Raw genomic sequence first — 12811 nt, 5'->3', positions numbered from 1 at the left:
ACTTCTGCTCTCGCCTCCTATTTACACTAATACCCTATGCTATTTGTATATTCATTTTGTCAATAATTAACTGATCTTATCGATGACATCTGACTGATACAATTTCAATCGGTTGTAAAATTACACCAGGCTTACCCTTGCAAAGACTTGGCTCCCACGTACACTCTGTACAACTCTGTGATTGCTATGCAGCAATTACAGGCCTGTACACAGTGTGAAATGAGCGTATGTGCTTACTTCGCTTCTACCTCCATTAGCCATAGACAGATTAACATTTGTATATTTATTCATGAAAAGCATTTACGCTTTAAGACTTTCTTTTCCATTTTTTACAGGAAGATAACACACGTTAAGGAAATACTGTAATTTCGGAAAGAAACTTGGTGGTGCACCAATGTCCATAGGTCTAAACCACAAGTCATTTGATATCAACATCCAGCCAGCTGCTGTTTGAAGTTTTCAGGGTTTGGTCTTAATAATCGTACAACACTACTTTAGAAGAAAACTGCATGCTCCAGGCCGTTGAAGACAGGGTCGCGAAATAGATGAAATATATTTATTTTCGTAGTCTTGACAAATAGTTTCTAAACAGCTTGTTGAAATTCAATAAAAACACTTAACGAGTGTGAGCTTACTACAAGGCCAACAATGCACTTCATGTAAGGGAAAGCCGCATAGTTATATCAATTTGACACTACAAATATCGGTAAGGGGACAATTGAAGTTGATATTTTAGACCGTTCTACTTAAATAACGTCTTCGACCGGGAGACCTCAAGGTAGGTTTATAACATGTCAGTAGATCAAGATCGCAACTCAACACAAACGTATTGTGACCTCTCGGATATTTGTCAAATGTTATCAAGTTGACCACAGTCTACATTTTTGCGTTGCCACGGTTCACTGTTGTTCACCAGAATACTTAGATATCCCAATGTTACAGATCGCCCGGTACTTGAGTCACTTCCACCGTACGAATATTACGAATGGATTTCAATACTGCTGTATCTATATTAAAAATCGCAATACTTGTATATGAACGTCACAGTTACCCACAGAGTGCTTATTGTTTGTCTTTTCCAGGTACTTATTGATCATCAAAACATAACATCGGTTTTGAATGATTTCGATTGTTCAATGTATCCTGCTGTGAAGGTAACTTACATAAAGGAACAGTTTGCTATAACAAACACTGACAAGATTAGAGAGATGTCATTATACACCCGACGATGTTTATTGATGTTTTTGATGAAATAGGATAACCAGAAGTTAATATTAACCCATAATATACGTATCTTTGGTCACGAGACCCCTTGAGTAACGTTAACGCCATATTTGTTTCGACAGCTGCTAGGACGTTGAGAAGGTGCACGCCATTAATGAAGTTTGATGAACTCCTGGCATTGTTTATGGCATGACCATGGCTGCCAGCAAATGGAGGGATCCAAAGGTGAGCGGATTCACAATTGTTTCGCACGAAACGTTAGAAGAAACGTTATTAACCAAAGTCCTCGCGCATCGGTATTCTGATAGAATTTAAAATACGTTTAAAGCTTAGTCTATTAAAATACTATTATATATATATATATATATATATATATATATATATATATATATAATATATATATATATATATATAGCTGCACAAGTTGTACTCTTTACCTATTTCCATCTTGACACGTGTCAATAAAATATTGTCAACAATGACAATATGGTACTTTGAAATCAACGTGTTAGCCGTTCTCTGTTCATGACTAAATATATCTCCGTTCATAGCAAATTTAATGAAACGTACAAACTTTTGTATTAAGTCTCAGTAATTGTCCATTGACAGCACATCGACAATAAATACAGGTACAAACGGCACACCTTGTGTTTCTCCTTGTCCATTCTTTTAGTTTACGAGATTCGGGTCAAAGCTCTGTCGTTGACATTGTTGTATAGTCAGTATTTCTGTCAATATTTCTGAAGTCAAGAAATATATCAATTCAAATATTTTATACTAACTGTAGATAACACTATATGAAACAAATTAGATAAACTTTAATCTACTGTGCATTTTCAAATGAGACACAGCTTATTGGTATCAGAACTCATTACGGAAGGCTCCATTAACTTAGGAATACCCGACTTCCCTAAAGGATCAATTTCACAGACCTGCCTTTCCTACAATGGCACTACAATAGCACAGCTGGATAAGATAAACATAACAATGGAACATTCACACCTGGGGATTAAAAGTCTTCTGTTTGTCACCCGAGTTGCTCAGGCAAGGACTCGGGTTTCAGGTACCATGCAAGTTAATGCAGTCGTCCCCTAATGTAGTGAGACAGGGATTCACATCCGAAAGACTCGTGAAGACTTTCTAAAAGTTTACGGTCGATATGACGACATTGTGGCCAAATATGACACCTCGGTCACTCAAATGATTAGCGACAGCATTCCCGGCTTTGACTTAATACAGTGATTCATATACTGTTTCACTTCATACAATATTTAGATAATTTTTCGACCAATCCTGATGGATGTAGCATGCTAGCAGGGTACGCTTACCCTTTCCGGACACCTGGCACCACCACTAACTGTCAGTGGTCCAGGATGGTCCTACTTAAATTTGTAAATCTCAAATGTCCTGGTTATGTATTACCAGGACCTGGTAATGTATTATTTTCAGGTGCCGCAAACTGGTAAATTTCATCAATTTTGCAAAATTATCACAAAACATGTTTTGAAGGCTGATATACTGATTTTCCTGATTTTTGTCCTTGACCTAAAATCTGGAGGGGAAAGTAGAGCTGTTCGTAACTGCCCTCCCACTGGAATACACGGAAAATGTACCCTCCCACTGAATTTTGATGCCCTCTGCCCTCCAGTATATATGGTTGACCCCCCATTCCCAACAACAATGCAAGCTCCCAACTGCCCTCTCCCAATTACTGGAATGCCCCTATGCCCACTAGAAAACTAAGATCAACGCAAAACCGTGCGAGCAGCTAGCAGTATACCTTGGAATATTGCTCCCCTCGAAGTTATGCGCTCTATCCCCCACAAGTTCTATCAACCACGGCTTTCCCCTCCCTCTACGTATTTTCAGGTACCCACGGTCAAAAAGTTTCTACCGCCTACTGAAAATAATTAAATTTCTTCCCCGCCCACAGTAAATATAGATTTTTTCTCCCCGCCCGTTTTTAAATTTGCCAGTCCGCTGAAAAACTGCGCACGAACAACCTTTTGCACGAACAGTTAAATTGGCGGCACTTGTACCCTGAATGGAAATGATTATTGGACCAGTTTGATATCATATTTCCTTGTTAAGGCTATAATCGTTATTAGTTGAGTTATTAGATGAGTTCAGTTCATGTTCCAAATCACAAGGAAGTGATCAAATGACCATCTTGCGCCAGCTTTGCTGTCCCTCGTACTGTTGTCCTTGGCAATGAATAAAAGAATCAGAACGAAGATGGGTATAAGACAAATATAAGTTCTGTGTATTGTGCATCAGCATTTTCTGCATACCAATTTACGTGCCGTAAGATGATGATGTACAACTCACTAAATTGTATGTATAAATGTAAGCAAGACCTGGGCTTGGTACTGAAATCCATTTTAAATCCATGTATATGTTTGTTTATCATCCAACATGCAGTCTGAATCTGAGCTTAGCAGTGTATATTTTATTGTTTACCATCACTGGAATCTGAGTATAGCAGGGTATAACTTATTGCTTACTATTACAGGATCTCATTGATGCAGCAGAGCGAGGTGATGTTGAGAGGGCTAAGTCTTTGTTAGATGATGGATTTGATGATGTCAATGGTAGAGATTACTTTCGGGGTTTGGTGAGTATTACGAACATCTGTTTCATGTTGTAAATATGTACAAACCTAATTCAGTGAAATCCGCAAACAAAGAATATAAGAAATATTTTGGTATGTTAAGGTCGCTATCTCTCATAACCGATCACTAAAATAGAAAAATAAAGTAAGTTAAGTGCATCACGGAAGGGTCGAGATTTCCCTAAATCTCGTGTATCACGATATCTGTAACTGATCGCGGGAACCTACTCGGTTGCTCGAAGGGTGACCCCAACAAGTCATCACGAGTTATGTTTATTTTCGGAGCAATTTTTGCGTGAAACGTTAGTTAACCTCCGACTGGAATCAACCACGGACTCTGTTCATAGATATATTCGTTATTGAAGAAATTAAAGTCCAACCTTTGTCGAAATCTTACGATATATTGCCTACTCAATGAACCGATCTCGGACACACGTATCCTCTTAGGCCTAAAGCCTTTAGAAGATCGGGTGATAACGCTCACTTGCTCACCGTGAACTGACAGATACAATGTTTCGACAATTCAGATGTCTTGCAAATTTTATGTTATTCTCATAACAGAAGTCCAAACGTTAATAAGGCAACCGATGTGTCTAAAGCTTAGCGGCTGTCCTAACACGACATGTCATTTCCACGTGTGAGAACACGTGTACATTATTACAAACCATACGGTAGTTTTCAGGGCTACCATTTATATAAAAAGCAATTGTATCGTACCAGTACTTTCGGTCGTAGATGGTGGGGGGGGGGGGGGCTGTTTAAAAAAGTGGCTCTCTTCACCTGACTGGAATCATGGTCCCTCTATTAGAGGGACAGTGCTGTAATTATATTGATCATGGAGGGTACCGCCATGCTTTGATGTTTATTTGTTTTCGATGTCATTGTCAATGAAAACTATGGACTCTGCCCACAGTTTTGTAAAATACCATGTACACACTTTTTGGCAAGAATACATCGTACCGATACCGACTCATCTTTAGCGAAGTCACGTCCAAAAAGGGTTCACTTTAGCGATGTCATTGCATCATAGGCGCTAACTTATGACATCCACGAAATTTTCTTTCTGTGTGCACGCCGATATACATGTAATTCTAAGCGACCGTACACTTGGTTTGTTTTCATCGTATTTGTTCTCGTATGCACAGCGAATGTTTGACCAGTTTACACCTCTGCGCGTCACTGAATGATGGACAATAGGCCAAACCCGGAATTCGAATCGACCACGGTACAAACAAAGCCATGTGCACAAACGCGCACAGACGTACGTGTATTTCAATACGCGTTCAGTACACATGTGGGTTTGTTTGTACCGGCATCACGTGATTATTTGGGCGTACTGAGTATGTAGAACGGGTACGCATCGCGTCCTTTTTTATTCCGGAGTAGAACCATTGTTTGAATCACGGAACGACTGTTTTCTAGGGGCCATTTCCTTTGTTCCGAAAGCGATTATTACCTCCAATCGTCGTAATTTTAAAAAGCTTTGTGAAACTTTGCTGGTTGTTTATGATACAGTCTATGCTTATGGTATGCCAATTATTTTTGTTTGAGAATCGTTTAGGCTGATTTTCACGGAGCGGTCTACCTTGCTGTTGCCGGTTGTCACTCAAGCACCATTATGAATTTTCAATGAGTTGGGGGTGTTTTATACCCCGCACTGGGGTTTAACACCGAACCATTCTTCATTTCGTCTTTCACTAACTTGCGTGAGTGAATAAGGGAGATGAAGAACATCGACACACTTCTGTAAGGGCCACGTATAATTGAAACACGCGCAAGGTAAACGCAACTTCTGCACTTAGGGGGGTTGGGGGTTGGCCGCATCTCGCTTAGCAAGCGTAAAAATCACGATACATGTTATTATATCGCAACATCTCGCTATACGTTTTTATGTATCGCAGAATATTGCGCAATATTGTTTGGCGTGCACCAGGCCAGCGCAGTGGGTCACCAGCGCTACACCAGCATTCTTCTTTCATACATGTGCTTCAATTCAGTGCACCTGTAAGTAAAACCGTATTTGGATACACAGTTTCAATTCAGTCCATTCTATTGGTTGCGTTATTTTCGAGTCTGTGCTGAAAAAGGGTTGATTTGCGAGGGGGTACGGGGTAGTAGTGTATGCGTGATTTCGTATTGGTGTAATTAGTAATTACAGATTGTATGGTATGCTGATACAAAATGAGACTTGGATGGATTTTCGCACTTCCAAACTTCCGGGGGGAGGGATAGGCTGGTGGTTTGAGGCCGAACGCATGTTTTTATTCACGGTCCCTAAAGAGTTGTAAATGCTGTTAATATACTCTGTGAAGCTTTTCTCATAAACCGCCATAGAGGTAAACGATGATCTTGTCTCATACGATTCAGCATATTTTTACCGGGAGTCATCGAGCTCGAACGATCGGACCTTAATAGATATAAGCTCGTCAATTTTATATAAATGCAACATTGAAATATTATATCAAACGAAACATTTCGTTGAATCTGTCGAAAACTCATCGTTCGCGATCCCAGGGTCTGGGAGTGGCACTGAATAATGAATGCAAATCAATGTTGACATCGTGTTGCAGACAGTATGAACGACATTGTTGAGTTCCAGTAATCGCACATTATATTACCATGCGCTGCCCGTCGCATTTTGATCGGTCGAGCTGAACCACGTGACTGACCACATATACACAGTAATTGTTTGTTTACATGCCCTTGAATATGAATAATAAGATTAACAACTCAAAGTATCGAAACTTTACATCTCAAACATAAATCATAATCAATCACAAAATAAATGGAGCACTTGTAGGTCAAGTTGAGATACTTCTTTCTGAAAACATCTCCGGATTTGCCAATTTTTTACAGCGCGCGTGACAGTGCGTCGGGTATTAATGCTCAGTTTCTCGGGCCCAGATGTCGTTCGCTCCTGAAATTTTCGGAAATTTTGACGGTTTTCTTGGGTTCGCTGATAATATAATGGAAATAACAGATTCCGCTCTGACCATTAACGTTTGTTTGTGGGTGCGGGCTCGAGGAAAGCAAAATTAACGGGCTCGGCAAGCCTTGCCCTTGCCCACAAATAAACGTTCATGGTCAGCGCGTCGCCCATTATTTCTATAGTATCCGGTCGAAGCGAGCTCATTGCATAGTGTAGGCATGAAAGTGAAACTTATAATTAGACTACTACCTTCATAATAAAGGTTACAGCAGAATGTAAAATGGTGATACGGTCTTATTATACATTCTGTTATAATAAAAAAGAACGTTCTTGGAAATCAAGATAGATTATGTTGGGGCCATCGATAAACATAAAACATACTTGTCCACAGAAAGTTGAACCTGGTGAACGCTGTGGCAGCAGCGACACGTGGCAGCACTATTCAAACATATTCGCAGTTGGTTCAAGTAGGCTTTTCCTTGCAAGTATTCGACTAAGATATTTGTGATCAAGATTGGGAGACAGCTAATAAAGATATGAAAAAAAAACTTTCGTAACTAAATCGCGGCGGTATGCATTGGACGTTCTCAAGTCGATTGAATGTTCTTTATTGGGGATTTTTATATTGCATTGTGTATATCGTAGGTGATCCGGTGTACACAGCAAATGTTGAATCATTAGCACATTCTGCGCGTCACTTTGTGATTGACAGCAGTTTGAATGGTCAATGGTTATGTTGTCGACGCCACTGACCATGTATCGAAACGAACTTTTCATCAATAATTCGCTTGAAACTGTTAAAAAGACAGTATTTAGCTCACAACGCTATGACTAAAGTATTCACAAAGGTAATGTTGATGATTCCTGTGTGTTTAGGCTAGATGAGGAGACTATTTGTTGTGAGGCGTGCGTGAATACAAGGAAGGTGTACAAAGCAATGACTTTTGATGAAAGAAAGCAATAGATAATGGCAAAATAATGAAGAATTGAAGTTCAATTGACGGAACTACGCGTAAAAACGTCATTGCAATATTGTTAATGTACGGCTTCTAATATAAGTCTTTTTGATGTCATATCCACCATAGCTGCAACGCAAAGCCAGTCCAGATAGCTGGTACGTTGCGTCATGGCGAAGCGACGTTGATGGACGTCCGTTTTGTGGAGTGACCGTGCTTCACATAAGTCATTTCATCTGTCATAGAATGGTCGAAATAAATTATTTTAATCCAATTATTTAAATGGTGATTATAACGAATTTTAAAGGTCTTTGGTTACGAATGCTGCAAAGACGTACAATGGACAATGCAATGCGCATTGTTTTGTTTTGTTCGTAATTTTTTGGTAAATGGCTACTATGAGTCAATTGCTTACGTTTCTAGTTTTTATTTATTATTTGATTTGTTACGTAAAATATCAGTATGCAAGCTGTTGTGTTTTGTTAATTTCTTATTACAATGAAAGCATACTCCTTGATTTTTGTGACTGTTTATTACAATAATATTGTCAAACGTTTTCGGTATATGCCTCATACCATGCCGACATGATTTAGTTCTTATTGGTGAACAGCAATTTTAACATTGTTTACATTTTTGTAGTACGAATCCACAGCATTGCATGCAGCTTCTAAAGGAGGTCATGCAGACGTCGCTGAAGTGCTGATTAAACATGGTGCAGATGTCAATGCTAAGAATGACGTAAGTAAATGTGACTCGGTACTCGATAATACTTCAACAATTTCACGTATCTCTCTTCCACTTTAACGTTACACTTACTAAATCGTATAATGCTATGACATTTTATGGTGTCCTGGTCATACAATCCTACTGCAATACTTCAAAATGTAGAAGAACAAATTATGCTAAGATGGCCGCGTTCAGTCAGCAAAGAGGGTGACCCACCACTCATATGGCGTTCGACTTTATTCAAATAATTTTGCACGAAGACCGGTAACAGTGTATCATTATTTCAAAGTTGTATTTGTTCTGGTTGTTTGTTTAGCGATATATTCCAAAACAATAACGTTCGCCTCGAAAAAATATAACGGCAGAGAGACAGACATACAGAAGAGAGAGAGAGAGAGAGAGAGAGAGAGAGAGAGAGAGAGAGAGAGAGAGAGAGAGAGAGATGTGTCTTTGAAAAATCTATTATCCAAATTTGGAATATTTGAAAGCGGATTATTTAATGCCTATGACTTGCTCTTTAGACAGACCTACTAAACAAAATGTGGTTTTGAAAAATTCACAAAAAGAGCTATTATTTAGCAAAGTTTGAGAAAATTGACATTATTCGAAACAATCAAAAATTAATAATTTACCCTCTCCCATTCCTAAAAGGTGGGGCATATTTGTCGCAATTTTGGTTAAAAAATAAATATCGTGGCTTTTTAGCTCAATTTTAATGTAAGTAAATATTCAAAGTAGTTTAAATTTAAAATGTGTTTGTTCTTTTACAGTGCGAAAGTGAAAAATGCAATTATGATATAAATATGAAAATGATGACCTGTTTTATTGATTGTTAGTGATTTTGTGAAAAATCTTGAATTGTTAATGTCATTTTGTAAAAAACAACCGCGGTGACCCCATCTTTCCCCCCCAGTTTTGGACTACTCTCATATGTAGGTATTCAAAAAACCCCATTTGAAAAAAATTACATTACTTTTCCTTTTTCCGATCGTACATCCTTAATTTCCCATCACACTGAAAGTATACTCCTTGATTACTGTACCTTTTTTGATTTCAATAATATTGTCAGACTTTTTCGGTATATGCCTCATACCATGCCGGCATGATTTACTTCTTATTGGTGAACAGCAATTTTAACATTGTTAAAATTTTTGTAGGACGAATCCACAGCATTGCATGAAGCTTCTAAAGGAGGTCATGCAGACGTCGCTGAAGTGCTGATTAAACATGGTGCAGATGTCAATGCTAAGAATCGGGTAAGTAAATGTGACTCGGTACTCCATATGGATATCGGAATCGTAATACTTCAACATTTCACGTATCTCTCTTCCACTTTAACGTTACAGTTAATAAATCGTATAATGCTATGACATTTTATGGTGTCCTGGTCATATAATCCCACTGCAATACTTCAAAATGTAGAAGAACAAATTATGCTAAGATGGCCGCGGTCAGTCCGCAAAATGGGTGACCCAACACTCATATGGCGTTCGATTTTATTCAAATAATTTTGCACGAAGACCGGTAACAGTGTATCATTATGTCAAAGTTGTATTTGTTCTGGTGGTTTGTTTGTTTAGCGATATATTCCACAACAATATCGTTCGCCTCGACAAAATATAATGGCAGAGAGAGAGAGAGAGAGAGAGAGAGAGAGAGAGAGAGGAGAGAGAGAGAGAGAGAGAGAGAGAGAGAGATGTGTCTTTGAAAAATCTATTATCCAAATTTGGAATATTTGAAAGCGGATTATTAATGCCTATGACTTGCTCTTTAGACAGACCTACTAAACAAAATGTGGTTTTGAAAAATTCACAAAAGAGCTATTATTTAGCAAAGTTTGAGAAATTGACATTATTCGAAACAATCAAAAATTAATAATTTACCCTCTCCCATTCCTAAAATGTGGGGCATATTTGTCGCAATTTTGGTTAAAAAATAAATATTGTGGCTTTTTAGCTCAATTTTAATGTAAGTAAAGTCTTCAAAGTAGCTTAAATTTAAAATGTGTTTGTTCTTTTACAGTGTAAAAGTGAAAAATGCAATTATGATATAAATATGTAAATAATGACCTGTTTTATTGATTGTTAGTGATTTTGTGAAAAATCATGAATTTTTAATGTCATTTTGTAAAAAAACAACCGCGGTGACCCCATCTTTTCCCCCCAGTTTTGGACTACTCTCATATGTTGCTATTCAAAAAACCCGATTTGAAAAAATTACATTACTTTTCCTTTTTCCGATCGTACATCCTTCATTTCCCATCACACTGAAAGCATACTCCTTGATTACTGTGCCTTTTTTGATTTCAATAATATTGTCAGACATTTTCGGTATATGTCTCATACCATGCCGGCATGATTTACTTCTCATTGGTGAACAGCAATTTTAACATTGTTAAAATTTTTGCAGTACGAATCCAGAGCATTGCATGCAGCTTCTGAAGGAGGTCATGCAGACGTCGCTGAAGTGCTGATTAAACATGGTGCAGATGTCAATGCTAAGAATCGGGTAAGTAAATGTGACTCGGTACTCCATATGGATATCGGAATCGTAATACTTCAACAATTTCATTTATCTCTCTTTCACTTTAACGTTACAGTCGACGTCACTAAATCTTATAATGCTATGACATTTTATGGTGTCTTAGTTATACAAACCCATTGCAATACTTCAAAGTGTAGAAGAACAAATTATGCTAAGATGGCCGCGGTCAGTCCGCAAAATGGGTGACCCAACACTCATATGGCGTTCGATTTTATTCAAATAATTTTGCACGAAGACCGGTAACAGTGTATCATTATTTCAAAGTTATATTTGTTCTGGTTGTTTGTTATACGATTTATTCCAAAATAATAACGTTCTCCTCGAAAAAAATATAACGGCAAAGAGACAGACATAGAGAGAAAGAGAGAGAGAGAGAGAGAGAGAGAGAGAGAGGAGAGAGAGAGAGAGAGAGAGAGAGAGAGAGAGAGAGAGATGTGTCTTTGAAAATCTATTGTCCAAATTGGAATATTTGAAAGCGGATTTTTAATGCCTATGACTTGCTCTTTAGACAGACCTACCAAACAAAATGTGGTTTTGAAAAATTCACAAAAAGAGCTATTATTTAGCAAAGTTTGAGAAAGTTGACATTATTCGAAACAATCAAAAATTAATAATTTACCCTCTCCCATTCCTAAAAGGTGGGGCATATTTGTCGCAATTTTGGTTACAAAATAAATAGCGTGGCTTTTTAGCTCAATTTTAATGTAAGTAAGATCTTCAAAGTAGCTTAAATTTAAAATGTGTTTGTTCTTTTACAGTGTATAAGTGAAACATGCAATTATGATATAAATATGAAATGATGACATGTTTAATTGATTTTTAGTGATGTTGTGAAAATCATGAATTTTTAATGTCATTTTGTAAAAAAACAACCGCATGACCCCATCTGTTCCCCCCAGTTTTGGACTACTCTCATATGTAGGTATTCAAAAAAACGGATTTGAAAAAAATTACATCACTTTTCTTTTTTCCGATCGTACATCCTTCATTTCCCATCACACTGAAAGTTTACTCCTTGATTACTGTGCCTTTTTTGATTTCAATAATATTGTCAGACTTTTTCGGTATATGCCTCATACCATGCCGGCATGATTTACTTCTTATTGGTGAACAGCAATTTTAACATTGTTAATTTTTTTTAGGACGAATCCAGAGCATTGCATGCAGCTTCTGAAGGAGGTCATGCAGACGTCGCTGAAGTGCTGATTAAACATGGTGCAGATGTCAATGCTAAGAATAACGTAAGTAAATATGACTCGGTACTCCATATGGATATCGCAATCGTAATACTTCAACAATTTAATCGTAATACTTCAAATTCATTTATCTCTCTTCCACTTTAACGTTCACAGTCGACGTCACTAAATCTTATAATGCTATGACATTTTATGGTGTCTTAGTTATACTAACCCATTGCAATACTTCAAAGTGTAGAAGAACAAATTATGCTAAGATGGCCGCGGTCAGTCCTGCAAAATGGATGACCAACCACTCATATGGCGTTCGATTTTATTTAAATAATTTTGCACGAAGACCGGTAACAGTGTATCATTATTTCAAAGTTATATTTGTTCTGGTTGTTTGTTTAGCGATATATTCCAGAACAATAACGTTCGCCTCGAAAAAATATAACGGCAGAGAGACGGATATACAGAAAGAGAGAGAGAGAGAGAGAGAGAGAGAGAGAGAGAGAGAGAGAGAGAGAGAGAGAGAGAGAGAGATGTGTCTTTGAAAAATCTATTATCCAAATATGAAATATTTGAAAGCGGATTATTTAATGCCTATGACTTGCTCTTTAGACAGACCTACTAAACAAAATGT

General features: G+C 37.7%; 1 protein-coding gene across 1 annotated transcript; it reads left to right on the top strand.

The window, feature by feature from the left end:
• The first annotated feature begins 1345 nt into the window (after positions 1-1345).
• LOC139126622 (GA-binding protein subunit beta-1-like) lies at positions 1346-10835 on the top strand. The gene is made up of 5 exons (XM_070692677.1): positions 1346-1449; positions 3737-3838; positions 8360-8458; positions 9604-9702; positions 10827-10835. Exons 1-5 carry the CDS (start codon positions 1414-1416, stop codon positions 10833-10835), a joined length of 345 nt encoding a protein of 114 aa, XP_070548778.1. The 5' UTR covers positions 1346-1413.
• The last annotated feature ends 1976 nt before the right edge of the window (positions 10836-12811 follow it).

The sequence above is a fragment of the Ptychodera flava genome, unplaced genomic scaffold (genome assembly GCF_041260155.1).
Source record: "Ptychodera flava strain L36383 unplaced genomic scaffold, AS_Pfla_20210202 Scaffold_109__1_contigs__length_247351_pilon, whole genome shotgun sequence".
Classification (NCBI taxonomy): domain Eukaryota; kingdom Metazoa; phylum Hemichordata; class Enteropneusta; family Ptychoderidae; genus Ptychodera; species Ptychodera flava.
This window is presented reverse-complemented; position numbering and strand designations above follow the sequence as displayed.

What these genes read in the sequence shown, in the direction of transcription:
- LOC139126622 (XM_070692677.1), top strand. Translation starts at nt 1,414, where the DNA reads ATGACCATGGCTGCCAGCAAATGGAGGGATCCAAAG. An exon ending in GCAAATGGAGGGATCCAAAG is followed by an intron (nt 1,450 to 3,736) that starts GTGAGCGGATTC and finishes TTACTATTACAG; the next exon opens with GATCTCATTGATGCAGCAGA. An exon ending in ATGTCAATGCTAAGAATGAC is followed by an intron (nt 8,459 to 9,603) that starts GTAAGTAAATGT and finishes AAATTTTTGTAG; the next exon opens with GACGAATCCACAGCATTGCA.